The sequence below is a fragment of the Callorhinus ursinus genome, unplaced genomic scaffold (assembly GCF_003265705.2).
Source record: "Callorhinus ursinus isolate GAN/ISIS: 27379988/994484 unplaced genomic scaffold, GSC_fseal_2.0 scaffold6, whole genome shotgun sequence".
NCBI classification, from domain to species: domain Eukaryota; kingdom Metazoa; phylum Chordata; class Mammalia; order Carnivora; family Otariidae; genus Callorhinus; species Callorhinus ursinus.
This window is the reverse complement of record NW_027397068.1, coordinates 79,151,440-79,171,380: the sequence shown is the minus strand read 5'-3', so window position 1 is coordinate 79,171,380 and position 19,941 is coordinate 79,151,440. Positions and strand designations below refer to the sequence as shown.

The 19,941-nt window shown below is 50.8% G+C and overlaps 2 protein-coding genes across 13 annotated transcripts in view; both read right to left on the bottom strand.

Annotated features, from left to right (window-relative positions):
• The window catches only part of KIF25 (kinesin family member 25), a 50,454-nt gene extending 44,618 nt beyond the window's left edge, over positions 1 to 5,836 (bottom strand). For both annotated transcript variants that reach the window (XM_073893519.1, XM_073893520.1), the window contains exons 1-2: positions 5,724 to 5,836; positions 984 to 1,049 (exon numbers count right to left, since the gene is read on the bottom strand). In XM_073893519.1, the coding sequence (XP_073749620.1) occupies positions 984 to 1,049; positions 5,724 to 5,795 (138 nt within the window). In that variant the 5' untranslated portion in view covers positions 5,796 to 5,836. The remainder of the gene's footprint in view (positions 1 to 983; positions 1,050 to 5,723) is intronic.
• Positions 5,837 to 8,624: 2,788 nt separating this feature from the next.
• Positions 8,625 to 19,941, bottom strand: part of AFDN (afadin, adherens junction formation factor) — a 134,158-nt gene continuing 122,841 nt past the window's right edge. For 4 of the 11 annotated variants that reach the window (XM_073894236.1, XM_073894233.1, XM_073894234.1 and 1 more), the window contains 4 exons: positions 18,109 to 18,243; positions 14,862 to 15,147; positions 11,424 to 11,508; positions 8,625 to 10,645 (listed from right to left, as the gene is read on the bottom strand). In XM_073894236.1, the coding sequence (XP_073750337.1) occupies positions 10,492 to 10,645; positions 11,424 to 11,508; positions 14,862 to 15,147; positions 18,109 to 18,243 (660 nt within the window). In that variant the 3' untranslated portion in view covers positions 8,625 to 10,491. Of the gene's footprint in view, positions 10,646 to 11,423; positions 11,513 to 14,637; positions 15,148 to 18,108; positions 18,244 to 19,941 lie in introns of all 11 variants that reach the window. The other 7 variants (XM_073894228.1, XM_073894229.1, XM_073894231.1 and 4 more) reach the window with 4 other exon arrangements.

Here is a 19,941-nt window from a genome sequence, read left to right as displayed (position 1 = left end):
GATGTGCTTCTGGCCAGGGTTCTGGCCAGAAGCGCCGGCAAAACGAACCAATAAATTAATACTGAATTTAGGAAGCAGTACGAACAGCCCTAACTTAATCTACAATTCAGTGCGACTAAGTTTGGTTCAGTGAAACTTGACAGGGTTGTTAGAGGAGCGACAAGAGCTTGAAGACTGGGTTCTGCCATGAGGCCCTCAGGAGAAGTCTGCGGGGGTCACAATTTAAAGATGAGGAACTCAGATGTGCTTAGCTTTCCAAACAAATGACCACCACCTGGGAGTCTTGGGACAACACAAGGGCATCTGCTCGCGGTTCTGGAGGCCAGCGTCAGAACCCAGCTTTGGGGCAGGATCTGCCCACCTCTCTGGCTCCCGTGGCCACCAGGTGACCTGGCCGTGGTTGTGTCTGTGCCTCTGCGGGTGGCCCCTGTGCCATCTTCACATGGCCTTCTCCTCCTACAGGGACTGCTGTGGCACACAGGGCCCACCCGAGTCTTCTGGGGGCTGCAACAGCTGGCCGTGAGAGACCAGAAGGGACAGGCTTCCACCTGGCGCTCTCCTCCACGCACCCTTCCTTCAAGGTGGACAGCTGATCTGGGCTGAATCACGCGAGTGTCGATGCCAGGATGCCAGAGTTGGTCTGGAAGTGGGGGAGGGAAGGGGATGAACCCGAGTGGCATGAGGGTCTTTGAGGGGCAGGTGCAGGGCGTGTCATGATGGCCAGGCAACCACGAGTGGACTGAACGTCCACTTGTATGCTTAAACTGGGGAGAAGTTGTGTTCGTAAGTTCGAACTCAATGAAGCGCAGGCACCTCACTAATTCCTGACTCACTAGATACTCGTGAGCACGGGGATCGAAGCCCGAGCAGTACAGGAGGCCACTTCAGTGGACGGGAGAAAGGGAAGGCCCGGGACGGACTGCAGCCCTGAACCCGGGCAGGACTTGGTCCAGCTCCATCTGCCAGACGCATGGGGGCGCTACCTGGGCCAGTCTCAGGTGAAGAACAGCATTTTCCGTTTCCAGTTCCACTATCCGCTCTTCTTTGGCCTACAACCAAGGACAAAAAAGGGAAATTATCACCATAATTGATATTCATCAGTAAGCATTCCAACCTCAGAAGGAAGCCAGCACCTGTGTCAGTGACGAACTGCAGGGGGAGTCAACTGGAGTGGGGGCGGCTTCTGACACGGGTGGGCACCCCCGTACCCCGTGTCTATGACCCTTACTCCAAGGGTGGTCCCCAGCAGCAGCCTCTGGGGGCTTGCCGGAAATGCAGAATCCTGCATTATGGCACATAAATTATACCCCAATCAGGCTGCTGAAAAAGTCCCACCCCAAATCTACCAGAGTCTGCATTTTAGCGAGAGGTCCAGATGACCTATATGCGAGTTAAAATCTGGAATGCACCAAAATTAGCATTTCTTTCCTTGCATTAACTCATATTCAAAAACTGTTAGAAATCTGTCATGCGCCAGGCTCTTGTCTGGGTGCTGTGGACACAGCCGCAAATGATTAGGTGCAGGGTTCCCATCCTCATGGGGAGACGTGGAGGAGCCAGTGCATGGGGTAAGTGAGCTGGGGAAGGGACGCCAAAGTTACGTCAGTGATGTGGGTTCAGAGGCAGGGCGGCTGCCCGACGGTGAGGAGGGCTGGCAGGCCAGCAAGGAAACCGGAGGAAAGGGACAAACCCATGCAAAGGCCCTGAGGCAGGAATGAGTTTGCTGACTTGAGGCGCAAAGAGAAGGTGAGACTCGGGAGGAGGTTGGGATCTGGGAGGAGGGACGACAGGGAAGAAGGGAGTGTTATCTGCAGGGTTTTAAGCAGAGGAGTTTAAATATGAGCTATTTACAGTAAACGCTGAGCAAGCCAGCCACTGGAGGCCTCGGTGGACAGGAAAGCACAGGTTTCTGGGAAGGTGGCCCAGGGGCCTTTCTGCAGGGAGTCCCTCTCCAAGGCCGCTGATGTGCAGCTCTCAGAGAACTGTCATCATTTCAGGACAATCTCTTTGTGACTGGTTATAAAACCAGAAACCTGGCTGTCATCTGGACTTTCTGTTACCATGTTCAGTTCATTTTACCTCTTAAAAAAAAAACCAACCAACCTCGAATATTTCTGAGGTCCACTTTGGGCATCCAGCAAGATGCCGCCCCTGCCTGCAGCGTTATGGAGCTGTAAGTCACTTGCAGGCCCCCGTGCGCAGGTCGGCGGCTTTGCTTTACTCACGGTGGTGCTGCCATCGCCCAAAGTAGTCTGGGAATATTTTCATCTCCCCAAAAGGAAACCCCACCCCTGACGACCCCCACCCAGCCCGAGGAAACCACTGATCTATTCTCTGTCTCTATAGATTTGCCATTGGACATTTTGGATCAACGGAGGCACAGGATATGTAGCCCCTTGTGAGCGGCTTCCTTCACTGGGCACTTCATTCTCAAGGCTCAACCGAGTCGTGGCGCCCTACCAGAATTTTATTTCCTCTCATTGCCTGATCAAATTCGACAGTAGAGCTGTGCCACATATATTTACCCATCCATCAACTGAAGGACATTTGGGCTGTTTCCAGTTTTTGGCTATTCTGAGTAGTGCAGCTATGACATTCCTGAACGAGTTTTCGTGGGACACACGTTTCCCTTTTGCCTGGGTGTATTCCTAGGATGGGAACCCTGTGCGGTACCCTGGTTAGCATCTGAGGAACTCACTCACTCTCCCACCTGCAGTGCGCGACAATTCCAAGCTGTCCACACCCTTGCCAAAACTCCCCATCTGTCTCTCTGAGCACGGCTGTCCGAGTGGGTAGGGAGTGGTGTGTCACTGCGATTTGATCTGCATTGCCATGATGGCTAACGCTGACCATCGTTTTGAATATGCAAGTCATGCAATCCTTAGTTAAATTTCTTCCAGAGCATTTTATTATCTTTGATGATACTGTAAGTGGAATTGTTTTTAATTTCATTTTTTTTTCATTCCTGTGAAGCAGAAATACAGATTTTTGCACCTGGATCTTGTATCCTTCAACCTTGCTGAAATCACTTACTAGGGCTAATAGGGTTTTTTGGTGGATTTCTTAGGATTTTCCATATATGAGATCATGCCATCTGCAAATAGAAATAGTCTTCTTCCCTCCTCCTGTCAACTTGCCTAACCGCACAGACGAGCCATCCAGGAAGACGGTGAACGACGGGATGAGAGTGGAGCTGTTCATGGTGCTCCTTTCACCTCACGCGCGCCAGCTGGGGGTTTCATGGGCATCCCTTTATCAGCTTGAGGAGTCACCATCGCTCCTAGTTGGTTAAGTGTTTTCATCATGAAGTGGAGTTAAGTTTTGTCCAATGCAATTTTCTGGATCTATCGAAATGAACTGGACATTTTAGGAAATATATTGTAGAAACTTTAGATAGTGATGCCTTTCCTCCACCCGCAGTTTTTTTGTTGTTGTTGTTTGTTTTTTGTTGCTACTTGTGTGCTTTTTTGAGTGATTTAGCTCGGCTCTTCCAGGGAAGTCTGCCACCCCCTGAGAGGAAGACACAGCCGTGGGCATGCACACAGGCACTGGGAGACTGCAGTTTAGGCACAGCTCTTGCTAACTGCCTCTCCCTAATCTCTCTGTTACTCTGTCTCCCTTGGTATCACAACCACCCCACTAATTATTGATTGCCTTACTGTTTTCAATAATGGCCCGAGGCATAAATTTCTCTACTGTCTGGTCCAGTTAAACTGGGGCAGGGCTACTTTTGGAAGCCAGTCTTTGATATTTGTCCTAACCCCAGGTTCTTCTCAGCCTTGAGTGAACTAGGTTGCTAATTATGGGCTGTATCCCGTGCCTGACCGCCCCCCGCCCCCCACACACAATTCACTTGTTGAAGTCCCAAGTCCAGGACCTCAGAATATGATTGTATTTGGAGACAAGGCCTTTAAAGGGGTGATTAAGTTAAAATGAGGCCATTAAGAGGGGCTCTAATCCAACCTGACTGGTGTCCTCATAAGAAGAGAAGATTAGGGTACAGAGGGTACTCCAGGGATACCCACACACAGAGGAAAGACCACGGGAGTGCACCACAGAAGGCAGCCACACACCACAGGAGGAAGCCAAGGGCTGAGGCCTTAGGAGAAACCACCCCTTGCCTACACCTTGGTCCCAGATCTCCAGTCTCCAGAACTGAGAACATATTTGTGCTACTTTGTTATGGTGCCCAAGCACACTAATAACTGCTCTTAATTAAGAACAGTTCGTTTCTGAACTTCCCCACAGTGTGTTTTGGAGAAAGTTCCTTTGGGAAGAGCTTCAGAGCTCTCTTCTTATGGGCTGCCTCTCCCCCTGGGCTAAATCACCGATCTGGGCACTGGGCAGGGCTGTGGCCTCCGGTCTTTCGGCTGGCTCTCTCACTGTGAAACTTTTGTGCTGATCAAGGGCAGAAAGAGCAACTGGGATCCCAGTATTCCTGGCCTCTGTCCTGGGGTGAGGCCTCTGTCATGTGAGTGGGGAGCCACATGAACCCCCAAGCCTCCCCCCACCCACTGGTAACTTAGCGTCTTCAGCTGCGTGCTGGTGAGATACGGTGAGACCCTAAGTCGGAAGCTGAGGGGGAAGCCCCATCTTGGACACGCACGCCCAGAGTGGACCTTCTGTCAAGGTGAGCTCCTTCTGTCAAGGACCTTCGGCTGGTGGGAGGGAAGGAGCCACAGACTTGCACTGTTCTTACAGAGATTTTTAGCAGATTTCTTGAATAAACGTTTCTTCACGTGATGTACGCCATCAGGGCCACTTCTAGGGGCTCTGCGCCCTTTTCCCACGTGTGCCTGTTTTGCTCGGAGCAGGCGCACAGAGGTCTTGCTCTTGCTGTCCGGCCAGTCCTGCCCTGCACCTTCTAACTCCACCGACATCTTCACGCCTTTCCTTCGAGGAGGACTTGCTATGAGTGACATTTTCAAAATGTGGATCTAAGTACCGTCCCCCTCCTAAGATCTCTTCAGTAGCCTCTCCTGGCCCTCAAGACAAAGAACAACATCCTCAGTCCTGCTTGACCCTGCGTGGGCCGCCTTCCTCCCGCCTCTCAGCCTCCACCATCTGCTCTCTCCTGCGCCCTGCCAGTCTCCCAGGGCCAGCCCCGCCCGCACACGCCACACACACCACGACAAGGCTGTTCTGTCCTCAACCCTCAACCCCGCTGCCAGATGGCAGCCTCCCATCTCAGCAGAACTCAGCTCCACCTCTGCCCCCAGGGGAAGTCCTCGACTGGGACTCAACCAGGGTTGCACTATGGACCCGAATAAGACCATGTATCTCCCCTCTCTAGCATTATCTTGAGGCCACTTTCATGGCTTACATTTATTGTGACTATTTATTCCTTTATTCAAGGCTATATTCCAAGAGAGCAGGGCTGTTGCTTAACCACTGTATTCCCAAATTTAGCACAGTAAATAGTAAACGCCCAATAAGAAACGGGAGGGCCCTGGGCGGATGACACAGGTGCCTCAGGTGAGGGGCATGAGGTCTCAGGTGTGGGTGGGGTGGGGTGAGGTCCAAGGGGCACTACAGACGAGGACCCTACAGAGCAGAAGGTAGAAGATGATGGGGCCTCTACCCCCAACGCGGTCTTCCAGTGCCATCACCCCAACCCTCCCACGCTGGCCATGCCCCCAAGGCTCAGAGGCGGGAGGGGGCGGTCAACCCGGCCAGTGGGGCTGCAGGTGTGGCTGCAGCTGCACTCAGCTGCCCCTGCTCACCTGCACCTGGCGCTGCAGCTGCCTGGCCCGCTGCTCCAAGAAGCGGCCCCAGCGGCCACCCTGAGCAGGCATCGCCAGGCCCAGCTCTCAGCCACAGAATCCGAGTGGGTGGGCAGTTTGTGCCCTGTGGTTTCCACGGCGACGGGGTCAGGGGACTGCCAGGGAGGAGGGAGGCGTGGGGAGGGGAGTGGCTGCATTTGAAGACCGTTTCCGAAATACTGTGGGTGTTCCAAATCCCATATAAATGACAAGCCTCTTTGGGTGGTACGAAGAACTTAACTTCCGTCTTTCCCTTTTTACATCTGCCAAGTGACCATGGCTTCCTTTACCATAGAACGTTGATCTGTGGGGTCCACACACAGGAACTTAATTCAGTATCTGCTGCCTCACTGAACGGATCCGAAGGAACAGGCAGGGCAAGGCGCCGCGTCGCCGGGAATAAGCCGCATCCTCCCCCACAGCGCAGTCCTCCGAAGCTGCCTGCAACAGAAATAACAAAGACAGGCACAGAGTTGGGGTTCGCTGGGCAGCCGGGAGACGTGAGGCCTCCTTCTGCACTGCCGGGGGCTGGCAAGGCCATGGGCGGGGAGGGGGTGCACCTGCTGGCCCTGCCCTGGGAGCTCCAGCACACCTGTGATGCACACACGATGCACCATGTGTGACGCGCGCGTGTGTGTGTGTGTGTGTGTATGTGTGTGTGCTGTGCACACGGATACAGCGCGACCACTCCTAGAACAGAACCCCCCTCCCCGGGGGGGCCTGGGCACGGGGGACAGGCCGGCTGCACTGGCTGGGTGGCAGGGTGCTGCCAGCCGCCGGCCCGCCATGTCCCTCCCACCACTGCACCTGCCCGAGGCACGTCTCAAGGCATCTGCTGGTGCCACATCCACTGGCCTCCCCCCGAACGGGCGCCTTCACCACGGTGGGTCGCAGCTGCAGGCGGAGCCTAGCCCTCCCTGAGGCTGATCCCAGCTACCGGCCGCAAGGAAACGACACGCCGGGTTTCAAAGGCTTCCTACGAAAAAGAATGCGGACTACCTCGTGCGCAGGGTTTGTGCTGACCGCATACTGTCAGGATAGTTTTCGGACATCTGGGCTGAGTAGAATATGCTGAAGTTTACTTTCCGTTTGCCTTTTCTCTTCCAACGCGCTGCTCAAGAACAGAATGTCCTAAGTGATTAGGGGCGCTGGACCATCGCCTTTACCAGGAGAATGTGGAAAGCGGCTCCAGGGGATGAAGCGGGGGTTGGTTAACGGCTGACCTACGTGCTGAGCCGCGGTCCCACGATGCCCCCAAGCCCGGCCTCCGGACCAAGCCCCCTGCAGGCAGCTGCATGAAGGCCGTGAATGTTCCTCCGAAGCCTGAGGCCCTCCTCCCCGGTGCCCTCGGCTCCCGCGACCCGTGTGGAGGTCTCCTGACGTCTGCGGGCAGCGGCCTCTCTGCCCCGGGGTCTCCTCCGCCTGCAACAGCCCCCCGCCTCAGGAGGGAAGCCATTTCCGCAGGGGGCCTGCCAGCAGGGGTTAGATGGGGTCCTCCTGGGCAGCCCAGAGTACCCGGTGCAGCTGCTGTGCACAAACCGAGAGACGAACTGTGCTCATGTAACTGTGCACCCCTGCCTTCCCGCATCGGCTGTGGGACACTTGGAACCCGCGTCCCCAGTGACTTGACACAGAGCAGGCACTAATGAGTTGTGTTTGTGAAACAAAGTGGGAGAGAAATGGACTTTTATGTTTGGAGTTGCATGTGCATCTTTTGGGGCGCCGTGACTTTGAACAAACTGCACTGAAACCGGTCACTTGGCATCTCCTTTCCTGGGAGACTCCCTGCTGTAGGCGACACAGCATGGAGACCCTGAAGGTATGACTCGGCTTCCCATGCAGGGCACTGGCGTGGCTCCGTTGGCTAAGTGGCCACCTCTTGATTTCTGCTGGGGTCACAGTCTCCAGACGGGGCCCCGAGCTGGGGGTGGAGCTTAGACTGTCCCTCTGCCCCTCCCCCCAAAACCCAAACCAGCTCCCCATGCAACAGAGCGGCGCAAATCGTTTTCCCATGGCACACGCTAGAAAACCCTGCAGGGCCTGCTGTTATGTCCACGAGAGAAAGCCTCGGTAGGTTAGACTTCTTACTTCCATCAGGAGCAACAGAACTGCGGTCCTTGAGACAACCTGAGTCAGTCTCTAAGTTTCTGTTCTCCCAAACTTTAAAGCACCTTTTTGGCCATTAAAAATACACTACCAGCAAATATCCTCATTCCAGTAAAATAAGCAGCTGGTCCTACCCAAAGGCCTCCCTGAGCTTCTGCAGCCCTAAGACATTCCCTCCTTCAGGAAAGCCCTTCTCGGAATTCTGGGGCAGCTCCTTCACCCAGCACGCCTGCTCTGGGGCCACGAAGGAAGGTGGACTAGGCACAGGGAACACGGGAGGCAGAACCCGGGAGAGGCAGGTCCCCCCCCAGGTGCAGCCAGAACGCTCCCTTCTCGCGCCACCTGTGTGCTTTCAGGACCCTACCGCCTCCCATGAGCCACCTCAGGCGGGTCCTCGCTGCTGAGGCATCGCCAGGACATCTGATCCACACAACTTACTAAGTACGGGGTGTGCTTAAGAATCCAAGAGGCAATGAAGGGACCGTGTGAGTCTGTGTGACCACAGGGTCTACTGACATGCCCAGCAGGTCGTGGAGCAGGGGTGAGGAGATGAGCGTGGAGGACCACGGCAAGAGTGGCCCGCGGCCTCCGTCAAACAGCCTGCACGACCAGTACAAACCAGAAAGAGCACCTGACACAGACAGGACCCTCGGGGGACCTTTCGTGAATGACCTCACAGGCAGAAGGGGACGGGAGACAAAGGTGCCGATCACAGATGTGATTCTGCCTGCACAACTGCAATAATGGCAAACACACTTAAATACATACAAAGTTTATTAAAAATAGATTGCAAATGAAGTACAGTAGAAATGGGAAAGTACAGCAGTTGTGGTGTCCCCAGTGACGCAGTTATGAAAAGCACGTGTTCACATTTGACCCGATCACCCAAGGGTGGCCCAGCCCACCTGCCCACAGGCCTGATGACCACACACACAAATATCCCTGGATGTCAGTATTTACATGTATTTGCATGTACTTACGTGTAGTTGCTATTTTTCTATATATTAACAGAAAAGTAATTCATCTGCATCTTTTCATGGAAGAAAGTGTGCATTTAGTCCCTGTAAGGCGGCCAGTGTTCTCGAGCTATCTGGGAGGGGCCTGCTTTTCCTGGAACCTCCAGAGCAAACACCCACATCCTTCATAAACACTTAGAACCATGTGACTCTCTTAAACAAGGGGAATGGTGAGAGCACACTTCCAAATAAGAACCCTGATAGACGTAAAAATATTTACACGCGCATTTCAATGATTTATCATACAGCTCTCATTAAAGTGATTTCTCAGGCTAAAAAGCCTCTCCCTTTTCTATTTGAAAGTGTGTGTATTTTTCTAACACATATATTTGTAAGAGAACAATCTGGTACAGAAGAATCATCGAGACCCCACAGCAGGGTTTTGTCAAGTAGAAAGTTTGCTCATAATCACAACGTAAGTTAGCACTTCCACGGCACACAGTAGAAATCGACATGAGATCCGTCTCCCCAGCATCAGCCACACGGTCACAGCTGAAGAAACAACAGCGATGCCCAATGACTCAAAAATGAAAATTAAGTAACTCTATTCAATGTAAGAAAATCGCTTGAACTACCGTCCGAGGCTGTGTGACATCGTAAGTCACCGAGCCTTCCTTCCCAGACAACACGTGGATAGAACCGGTCCTTCCTCGAAGGTAGAATCCCTGAGCCCCAGCCGTGTCAAGCATCACTGCTAACCTCCCATCCCTCTCATACTTCCATGTCTCTCCACATCAGCATGGCCCAGCTAAACAGATCCTCTCTTATAGATTCTCTTGAATAGTCGAGATACTTAGTGAACTCCCTAAACTGAACTGCCATCTTCAAAATCACCAATGATTTATTAGTCTAACAATAATCTGGCATTTATAAAAATAAAATATCCTAAGCTTAAATCCTCAAAATTTTCTTCTTGGGAGAATTTTTTTTTAAATCACCTATTTAGAATATAGCAGGAGGGCTGTCCCTGGATGGAAAGAGAGGGGGCAGGGTCCTGACAGGCACCACCTCCCTTCTGGGCCGCGTGGGTCTGAGCTGCCTTGGAAACCCCCCCGGGGGGGGGGGGGAGACGAATGAGCAGGGCCGGGGGCGGGCTCTGCACTGAGCCCCCGCGTGGGGTATGCTCAGGTGTTCTCTCTCCTGGAAGGGGACACCTCGCCCTCGGGGGACGCGGTCTGCAGCTGCTACCCAATGGCACAAACAAGGTCTGGGCAGGTCAGGTGGTTCCCTGCCTGGTCGCCACAGTGCCGTCAGCGACCCAGAACACACACAGCCTCTGCGCCGCGCCGGGCGAGGGCAAAGACACGTCCCCACTGTGCTCTCCTGCCCTGTATTCTCCCCTCTGCCACTCAGACGCTAAAAAAAGAAACAAAAAACTTATCTTCGTGTGAGTCAGATTAAGAAATTAGACAGTGTTTACATTGTATAAATGATCATCTCCTGGTGAATGACAAGAGCGTCCTGGCACGGGGCCATCTCTGGATCCCAGCTGTCTCAGCAACAGTGCTTCTGGGATCTGGACACACGGTGCGCGGCCCCTGCCCCAAGCCCGTCCTCCAGAGCCTCGCCGACAGGCTCCTGGGGCGCACGGGCACCTCGGCCTCATCTCATTTTGTGTTCAGCTCATTTTCCAGTTCTGTTAATTTACGAGAGGCTTTTACTTTGTTGGACACATCTTGACCTTGTGAAAACAGACGCTGACGCTCTTTGAATGTCAAGTTTTCAGGAGCTCCTGAACTCCCAGGTACATCTGCATCATGGCTGCAGCAGAGGAAATGCAAGACATCACTGGTCAACATTGGAACTAACCTGTCAACACTAATTCCATTCAAAGTGAGGTAACTTGACATAATGGGCAATTAAGTACACTTTTCCATGAGGGAGACTCATTCCTTGTTAAATCTGCCATAATCCTTCCCATGAATACGATCACTGGGGTTGTCACTAGGCAGAAAAAAGGGCAGGACGTTCTCCTGACTAAACTGTTAACTTTCTCCAGCCACGTCCAACTCTCAAAACGCCAATATTAGCAGGCCGGGGATTCTTAATAGGTGAGCTAGCTAAAGAGAGACAGCTTAAAAACATGTAATTTTAATGAGTCCACATGTACCTGAGAGGCATCTATCAGTATACCTACCTTAACAAGTTAGCGTAAGATACTAAAGATTTTCTCGATGAGCTCAACGCCAGTGTTCTAAGAACTGTCTGGACTATAGCCTAGGTAAGGGTGCTCGGTGCAGACACGAGGCCTGCTTACTGTTTGTGCATCGTCAGGGTTGGCCTTAGGCAGAGTCTAGCAGGATGTCTGGACACTGCTCTAGAATCTTCCACCCTCGTCGGCGGATGCAGACAGCAGCATGCCCAGCTCCTTCTGGAGTTCTGACCACTAAGCCTGAAACCTACATCACTGTCTGAAACACAACGCAAAATAAAAGAACCTCTAGGCTCACACACTTGTGCAATGAGAAACGTCTGAGATGATAATGAATCTCTAAAATTCCACTCCAGCCTCCTACAGAATTAGCACAGCCATAAATACCTTTTAGACAGTCTCTCTCTCGGATCCCGATAAGCATCATGGGCACCAACAGCTGTCCCAGCCGATCCCATGTAAGAGTTTGGTCCTTTTCCATAAAAGAAAAAAAAAAAGTTAAAGTGCCTGCACAATTTCCAAAACTTCACTCATGATCAAGATGCAGTGCCCACGGAGGAGTACTGAAAATCTGACAGGAGCCTGTGGGTCTGAAGCTCGCGTCTCTCAGTGGCCTGAGTAACCCAATCACCAGGCCGTGCAGGTGCACGGTGCTCCGAGCCAGCCACGCCAGCCATGTCCTTAAGGAGCGACAGTCAAAAGGTTCAAATCAGTTTGATTTATTATTAAATATTAAATAAATAAATAATAAATATTAATATGCGTAATTACCATGAATTCACAAGAAAAATCCACAGAAGACTAATTTAAATGAGCAGACTGTCAGACACTCATGAGGCGAAGGGTTTCCTTACAAAACGACTGAGAGCAAATGCAACCCAAACAGTAAGCTGTGATCACATGCCTCAAGTTTCTCTTCTCAGGACAGCTCCTGAATTTTTTTGCTACATAAATGGCTATAATTACTAAAACAAAACTTTTTAAACAAATGAGTTACAGAAAAAGCCCTAGCGTTTGATATAAATGCTGTAAATACAAACTCACTCAAAACCAGACCCAAAGCAGTGTAGAGGAGGAGTGCATGAGCCTGTGGGGTGCCCAGCCTGGGTCCCCGGCTCGGCCTGAGCCTGGCCCAGCGCCTGGGGTGACTGACGGCAGCCAGCCTGGGAACAGCACCACCCTCTCAAGCCAGTGTTAAAGATCAGAAGAGATGATGCAGATCAAAATTTTAAAATGCATCCAAATATAGTATTACCACTAATGATATATTATTAAAATCATAGTGCATTATGTCAGCACTCATATATTCTCTTAATTTTAACATCAGCAAGAAAAAAAACTTCACGCTTGAAGAGCGTTGTGCTTACAATGATACAAGCTGGAGCAATAAATGCTCAAAATACTCAGCAAACACTGACAGCACGGGTATTGGATTAGACAGGCCACAAAATCACCACAGTATCTCGACAGTAGAATTTTCCTTTTTAGACAGCAGCATAAAAATGATTTCTAGCTTCTTCTCTGGATGCAGGAACATGCTGTGCAGACCTAGCTGGTCGGCTGAGACGGAGCGCAGGGCTGGCTGGGGCTCCTCGGGGCACTGCATCATTCCCGGTCCTTTGCCAGGGTCCCTGTGATCGCCACGTGGGAAGTCATCCTCCACAAAGACTCAAAAGATGAAACAGACCCACATCTCTAATGTAGAGCAACCCAGAGCAGGCCTCCACAGCAATTATCGGCAGGGTGGAATTTTTTTTCCATTTTAATTCTAAATTTTCGCTGTTGTAGAAAATGTCATGTTGTATCTTTTGAGTTTTGTTGTAAGAATGATACTTGCTTCTTCCACTGGTAAAAATCAATTCTTCAAAGTTTTCAAAGTTAATCAGATATTAAATACTTTCAGTGGACTATATGAATCAATACTGCACATTTCAAGTAATTTTCAAAGAGCTCCAGTTAAAGAACCATTCTTTTTTTAAAAAATACCTTGCTATGCTAGAATGAGACACTGTTTATTCTAATCCGTACCCCTTTCCTCCTCCTCAGGCACCCAGTGGAAGAAACCAGTCCACCCACAGAAGCATGCGGAGTGCTCACAACAGAAGAAACATGAGCTGAACCCAGGGGCGCGGCCATGTTAGTGGGATGGCGGTGAGAAGGTCAGAAATGCTCTGCATTTGGTGCAGACAGCTTTGTACTTTACGAAGGAAGTCTTCAAAGAGGCACGAGCCATCAGACGCAGGATATAACCTGCTCCTATGTGGTCTTTTCGGTGTGAAATAAAATAAGGGTTAGTGGTATGAGTGAAAGCCAAAGTGGTCAGAAATGAAAACAGTCCAACATCACGTTAGCAAACCTCATCTGTGTCATGACACACAACACCTCAAGTTTTCAGCTTGTAACGTGATGCAAGGAGACTGAGGGCATCTCACTTCAAAAACTATTGTCCCAGAGAAGTCTTTCTAGATACCAACAGACATTTTATAAAAATATTTAATTTTGACTTCTGAGTGACTCAGTCTCAATATTATATGCTGAGCCTTCGGGGAGGGATCAAAGCTCTGACGCCAATGGGAAGAGAACCTGGCAGAACTCATTTGTTCTGGAAGAGCCAAGGTCACGCATGTTTTTAATCATTCAACTTCTTTTAGAATTCTGAGTCCCGGGCATTGAACCAGGAGCATTTTAGAAGACCCTTGTGCCCACGAAGACCACTAAATCTGACAGTCTTTATTGCCAGCATTCTAATTTTAAGATTGTAAGAGGAACTTGGAATTTGAATATTTTAAACATCCCTTCCAGTGCCGTCTCGGACACTGGTTACGGCGGACGCGCCTGTGGGCAGGACCACCGTCACGTCAGAGTTCGTATTAACTCAAGGCAACTGTGTGCCTGTCAGGGTCTGGGTACTGGGACTGTGACGTGCGGGGAACGTCCGTTAACAGGAAGGAACGAAACCAGCAAGAGGGAAAAGGAGTCATTTCACAACGACTGGGTTCTATGTCCCTGGCATGAGGCAGCTCACATTACAGCAGAACCATCAACTCAGTGTAGCGCCAACTACTCCACCCAAACTACCACGGAAAGTAGGGGTCATCTGGTAAACCACTGCCACGTGGCGCGTAAGCCAGAACAGAAAGTTCTACTCATGTTGGAGAACAGAACTTAGCATGTGACCCTGACACTCCTGGGAAGAACATCTTCCTCTCATCTTCAGACACCAAGATGTGTGAAAAAAGTATGTGTTCAACCAAATCTAACAGTTATTTGAAGAGGCAGAGAATGGAGGCCAAGACCAACAGTACTTCAAGCGACTGGGGGGGTCCCGGAGGGCCAGCCGCTGCTGGCGGTCCGAGGGACAGAGCCCTACAGGTAGAAAGCAACTGGGGAGCTGGTGTAGTTGTCAAAACGACTCTTAGCACAGACAGGACAACTGGAGGTAGAGGGAGATCACCACACTGAGACAAGTGATCGGGTGAAATCAAATTCCAAAGCGAGTGCTGATTGAGGGGCCCACAGAGCAGCGGGGGGCAGAGTCCCGATTCCAATCAGGAAGATAAAGAGGGCTTGATTTGCAATCCCACATTTTACCTCTCCCTTTCGAGTGGCTGGGCTGGTAGAAGCCTGGTTTTTTTGGAGGGGGCGGGGGCTGGCCTGCTTTGGGAGCAGTACTGTTGGCACAGGCCGAGGGTGGCTGGAATGAGTTGGAGAGAAAGACGCCATCGGAGGCCGGGCGTGGCGGGCAGGGGGGCTGCTGTGGCTTAAGGGCGGCGGGAAGAAGAAGGTGCCCGTGGGACGTCCTCGTGCCAGAGCGCTTGTCCTGACCTGCCAGACTGCGGTCCTCCTCCTCCTCCTCGTGGTACGAGACGAGCCTGGCGGTGTACACAGAGTCTGGGGACAGGGTCTGGGCCTGGAGGGAGGAGGCGGTCCGCTGAGGCGGGGGAGGAGGAGCGGCGGCCGGAGGGGACGGGGACGGGAGCTCGTAGCCCCGTGGAAGCGGGGGTCTGCACAGACCCGGCTCCTCCGGCTCCAGCAATCTGCGCTCGGCCTCCGCGTGCTGTCTGCGCCTCTCGGCTTCCAGGCGGCTGTAATACCCTTCTTCCTGTCGCCTCTGCAGGCGGAACAGACAAAAGCGCAAAGGTCAGAGTCAGGAGGGGCCTTCAGGGTGCACGAAAGGGCGCATTTACCCTCTGTACCCCATCTCCACACTGATCATGAGTCCAGGGGACAGCAAAGTTTCAACGTAACAGTCTACGACAGAAATGGGCAGATCCACCTGGAGACAGTCTGGAGACTCCTGGGCACGTTCATCCTATATCGTGGGGTTATCTGGCATGGAACTGCTCCAAAGCACGGAACGAAGGCACTCTAGCTACTCGCAGGCTCCAGCTTCCCATTGTGACACCATTGTCCCCATTCAATTATCCCTCCAGACCCTTATTTCCCTGCTGCTTCTCTCTCTCTCTCCTTCTGTTCTTGTAGGGTATTAACTTACCTGTGCCTGCTTGGTTTAAAGACAAAACGAAACTCAAATAGGCTCTAACTGGCTTTCTACAGCTGGTACTTGCAAGAACAGCAACCTGGCACGCATGCTTTTTCATTGCGCCCCGGGAGTCCAGAGAGCAGCCCTTCCCCTTCCTCGACCAGAAGGACGATTAAGTCACCTGGTTTATTTCCAGTTATTCAGAGGGAAGTTAACAGAAACCATCAACTGTAAAAGAAATTACTCATTTTCCCAAGGCAACAATCTAACAAATACGCTTTCCACAGTTCTTAATTTATAGTTCAAATCTTAACAGACTCCCTGACAGACAGAAAATTAGAGAGCCAGGCGTTAATAACAACAGCAACACGATATTCAAATATATTTTGACACATACTGTACATTTTCTTCCGACATACATCTGGCACAGACTACAGTTGACAGAGTTGAAATTATTTTCACATTAAAAAAGGTAACAGCATGGTTCTGTTAAAGATTGACAAAAGTTCTAGAACACATGGGAAAAGTGCGTGTAAGAAAGGGGTTACAAGAGCAGACAGAAGGACGTGCCTCAACCTGGGTGTGCGTAGTGCTGTAGAACGGAGTGAATTCTCAATCCATTCAACCAAACGAAAACTCATTTTGGGGCCCTTGCTGGCATGAAGATACAAGTTTCAAGGCCCCCTTTTACGGCGTACGCTTGTGTTTCCTCCCTGCTCCCTCTGGAGCATGCATGCACCGCAACACAGTGCTCGGCGCTTCCCCTTCTGAGGGAGGAAACCGCAAGGACCACTGCCAGCCCCAGGCATGGCCCTACACCAACTCCTCACTCGGTCTTCTCACTCTGTGTTGAGACATCCTGAAGGAAAGACATTTTGCACCTTATTTTCTACACAAAGTAAGTGTTTGCTTGGGGGTTGGGGAATCCAATTCAGAATGACCCCTGTGGCCTTTACATCAAGTTGTCAGGAATCTTAGTGTGACATGGAGAACATTTTAGGAGGAAGCCAAAATACCCTTTAGTTAAGTTACATGGAGAGCAGATACAAGTACATGACCCCACAATTATTCTACCACAAATGAATGGCACATTTTCTATAACAAAGCAAGCCCAACAATTGTGGACATTCTGTATAAAAAATAGGTTATTCGGCTTCTTTTTACAGTGAGCACTCAATTCTAGAAAGCAGTTCCTAAGACACAAGTGTATTTGACATAATTGTGAGTTGTGAGCACACATGCTGGAAAACCCGAGTAGCCCCCAAGCGTCCCCACAGAAGGTGCGCTGCTCCCGCGGCAGGGCGGCGGGTCTGTGCGGACTGCCCGGGCAGGCGGAGGCTGCACACAGCCAAGGAACAGCAAGACAACACGCACCCCAACGGAGGATCCCGTGTGGCTCACGTTTCAGAAAACTGATTTTGATTCTGACTTATCATGACACAAGGTAAAGAGTCAAGGGAGACCTAACCCTGAAAGCTCAGACTCCTTCAGAAAACTGCAAATCTACCGGGACACAGCTTTTGAAGATAATATGATGACAGACTTTAAGGAATGGTGAAGGTCTAGAAGACGCAGAAATCGCTAATTTCCATACAGGTTCGTGTGCTAGCGTTATTTACTCTATTTTCATTGAAATGAGTCACATTGTTTCTGTCAATCTTGCTTTTCATTTGTTATATATCCGCATAGATTCTATTGCTACAAAAAACTTCCTTAAAGTTCTGTTTTTGGGGGAGGAGGAGGGTGCTCTATGAATACAGTTCACTGGACTATCAAAGAAGGAGTGATGAATAAGAACTGAACTTCTCCCCATCAGCAGCTGTGGTGCTCCCGGCCTCCGCCTTCACAGAAGGGAGGCAGCAGAGGAGATGCGCTTCTCCCAGGCTGCATCCAGCACGGGCGAGCCCTGCGGGAGGGCTCGGGCCAGCACACACAGCAGGAGGCCACAGGGCACAGGCAGAATAGGTCAAATCAGCTGTCATTTTAAAATTCAACTTAAAAGATTACTTTCATAAAAAAAAAAAAATCCACATATGGAAACCTAGTAACTCAGGATACTTATCAGATTAGATCCTAGTTGAATTCTCCTTGAATCGTGTTTTTCATAAGCCATCTGCTCCCTCTCCCATCAACCAGCAGTGAGTGATACCAGTGAACAATCTCACATGCGGAGTGTGAACGGACTGGGTTAACTATGTTCCTGGTGCCTCCCACAGCTCGCACTCCCTCTGCCCGCCTAGCGCACAAGCATCCCCCTCACAGTAACCAGCTGGACCACGTCCAGGAAAGGAAGAGCCCGGAGTACTTGGGCGGGCTGCGAAGAGGCTCACTCATCATAACCAGGCCTACGAGTTCAGAAGCGGGACAGAGACAAGACTCAGAGGGTAAGAGAGTCTGGACACAGTTCGGAAGAGAGGTAGGTGGGCCAGGTCGTGCTCAAGTGTTGGGTCCGGTAACACAGGTGGGGATCCAGGCCCTGTTCTGTCTTGTACATCTTAGGATACAGGTCAGGTCTAGCCCCTCTCCCCAGCCCATCGATGGGTTCAGGCTAATCTGGTAAAGCGCTAGCTGCCCCTAGAGGACCATAACCTTTTCTTCAGCATCTCGCTTTGCTCTCTCCTCGTCCTGGCGGCGCCGCTCCTCTTCCTGCCTGGCGCGATCTTCTGCTTCCCGCCTGCGCATCTCCTCCAGCTGCTGCTGACGCCTCCGCTCCTCATCCTGTAACTAACAACACAGTGCCTTGAAGCTCCGCTCTGCTCACCCACCTGCACGAGGCGTACCGGGCACATGCGGACACAGACACAGGCACGCACGCGCGCGCGCGCACACACACACACACACACACACACACACACAGTCAAATACAAGATACCAGGTTAGAAGCACTGTTGAAAGACAGTAAAACACACACACCTTAGAGCTCTATAATTCAAAAATAAGTTACCTAAAAGCGTGGTCCCCACAGGTCCGTTAATTTCCCCATTAACTGTGGCTCAAAGAAGGAGGACTCTGTCTCATGCATTCACACATTAAACAAGCATCATTCTTGTATTAGAATAAATAGAAGTTTAACCAGCTCCTGTAAATCCGCAGACTCCAGCAAAAGACAAAACCCTCAACTGATGGAACCCACTCAACCCCCTGTGCTTCCTGGCCGCACTCCTGTGGGCTGTGGCACGCAGACGCTGGCCTCCTGGGGGCAGGGTGCAGGCCCCAGCTCACGACTGCAGGGCCTGGGTCTGTGGAGAGCCCCCGTGCACAGCAGCCCACCTCTGCCTGGGCACCAAGCTCCCAGCACGCCGGCCCATGGCCATCCGCTCTTTTTGGACCCCATCCTGGACTTTGAGAATTCCTTCTCAGCCCAGGGATACCCCCAAACTGAGTCAGAGAATCTGAACCTAAAATTTGGAAGGAACCTTACTCTACCTCCCTTCTGCTACATCTCTGCCAAGTAATTATCCACTCTGTCTGAATAACTCTGGTGTCTGGGAACCTACTGCCTACCTCCCCGAGACGGCGTTCTATTTTCAGGTAACTACTAGTCAAAAAGTTCTTCTGTGGGTCTAAAATTCATCACCTGATGGTTTGCTTTCTATTTTTCGTCATTCAGGTTTTGCCTTTTTGAAACAACACAAAACAAATTTAGTATCTTTACTTCACACCATCCAAATACTTCAGGGTATCTTCAAAAATCTACGATGTAGCCTGTTTTGGTTTCCGGCTCCTTTATCCTTCTGGTCAGACTTCTCTAAGTACTATGGCTTCAGGGTACCTCTGACCAGAACAGAACAGAGGACAATGCACTTCTGTTGTTATAGGCCAGGACAAAGGTAACTTTGGAAGTTGCTTCCCCATTTCTGTCGTCTGTGACAGAGCTGGCCTGTAGCAGCGCCCACAGCCCTCGACACCAAGAGCAGTGGATTCAAAATTTAAAAAAATGAAAATGTAACACAACGCCACCTCGTTTAACTGCTAAAACCACTGCAGGAATCCCTTACATAAAATCGTTCATGGTGTGCTTCAGTACTGACAGAATTACTAGTTATTGTATAAATTGTTCATAGCAAAAAATAGAAACTGGACTTAAATTGCATTTATGTTTATTTTTTTAAACAAAAACCTAACAACTTCACTCTTGCCTGATTTCTCTGGAATAAAACACTGCATCTGGTGGAAAGTAACAAATTAACTTGTGTCACTAGACTTTTTCGTATCAGCAAACAACATTAAGACACCTTAGAAAAAAAATGAAAACTGCCTCGTCAAGAAGACAAATTTACTTAACTTCCTCTTTGAGTACAATCTAGAAATTGGCCAGGAGGGAGGGCAGCGTGGCTTCTGGAGCAGGGGCAGGTGCTGCTACCTGAGAACCCCAGCACCAAGAAGAACTGTCCAGCGTCCTGCCCTGGGGAGAGTCCCCCA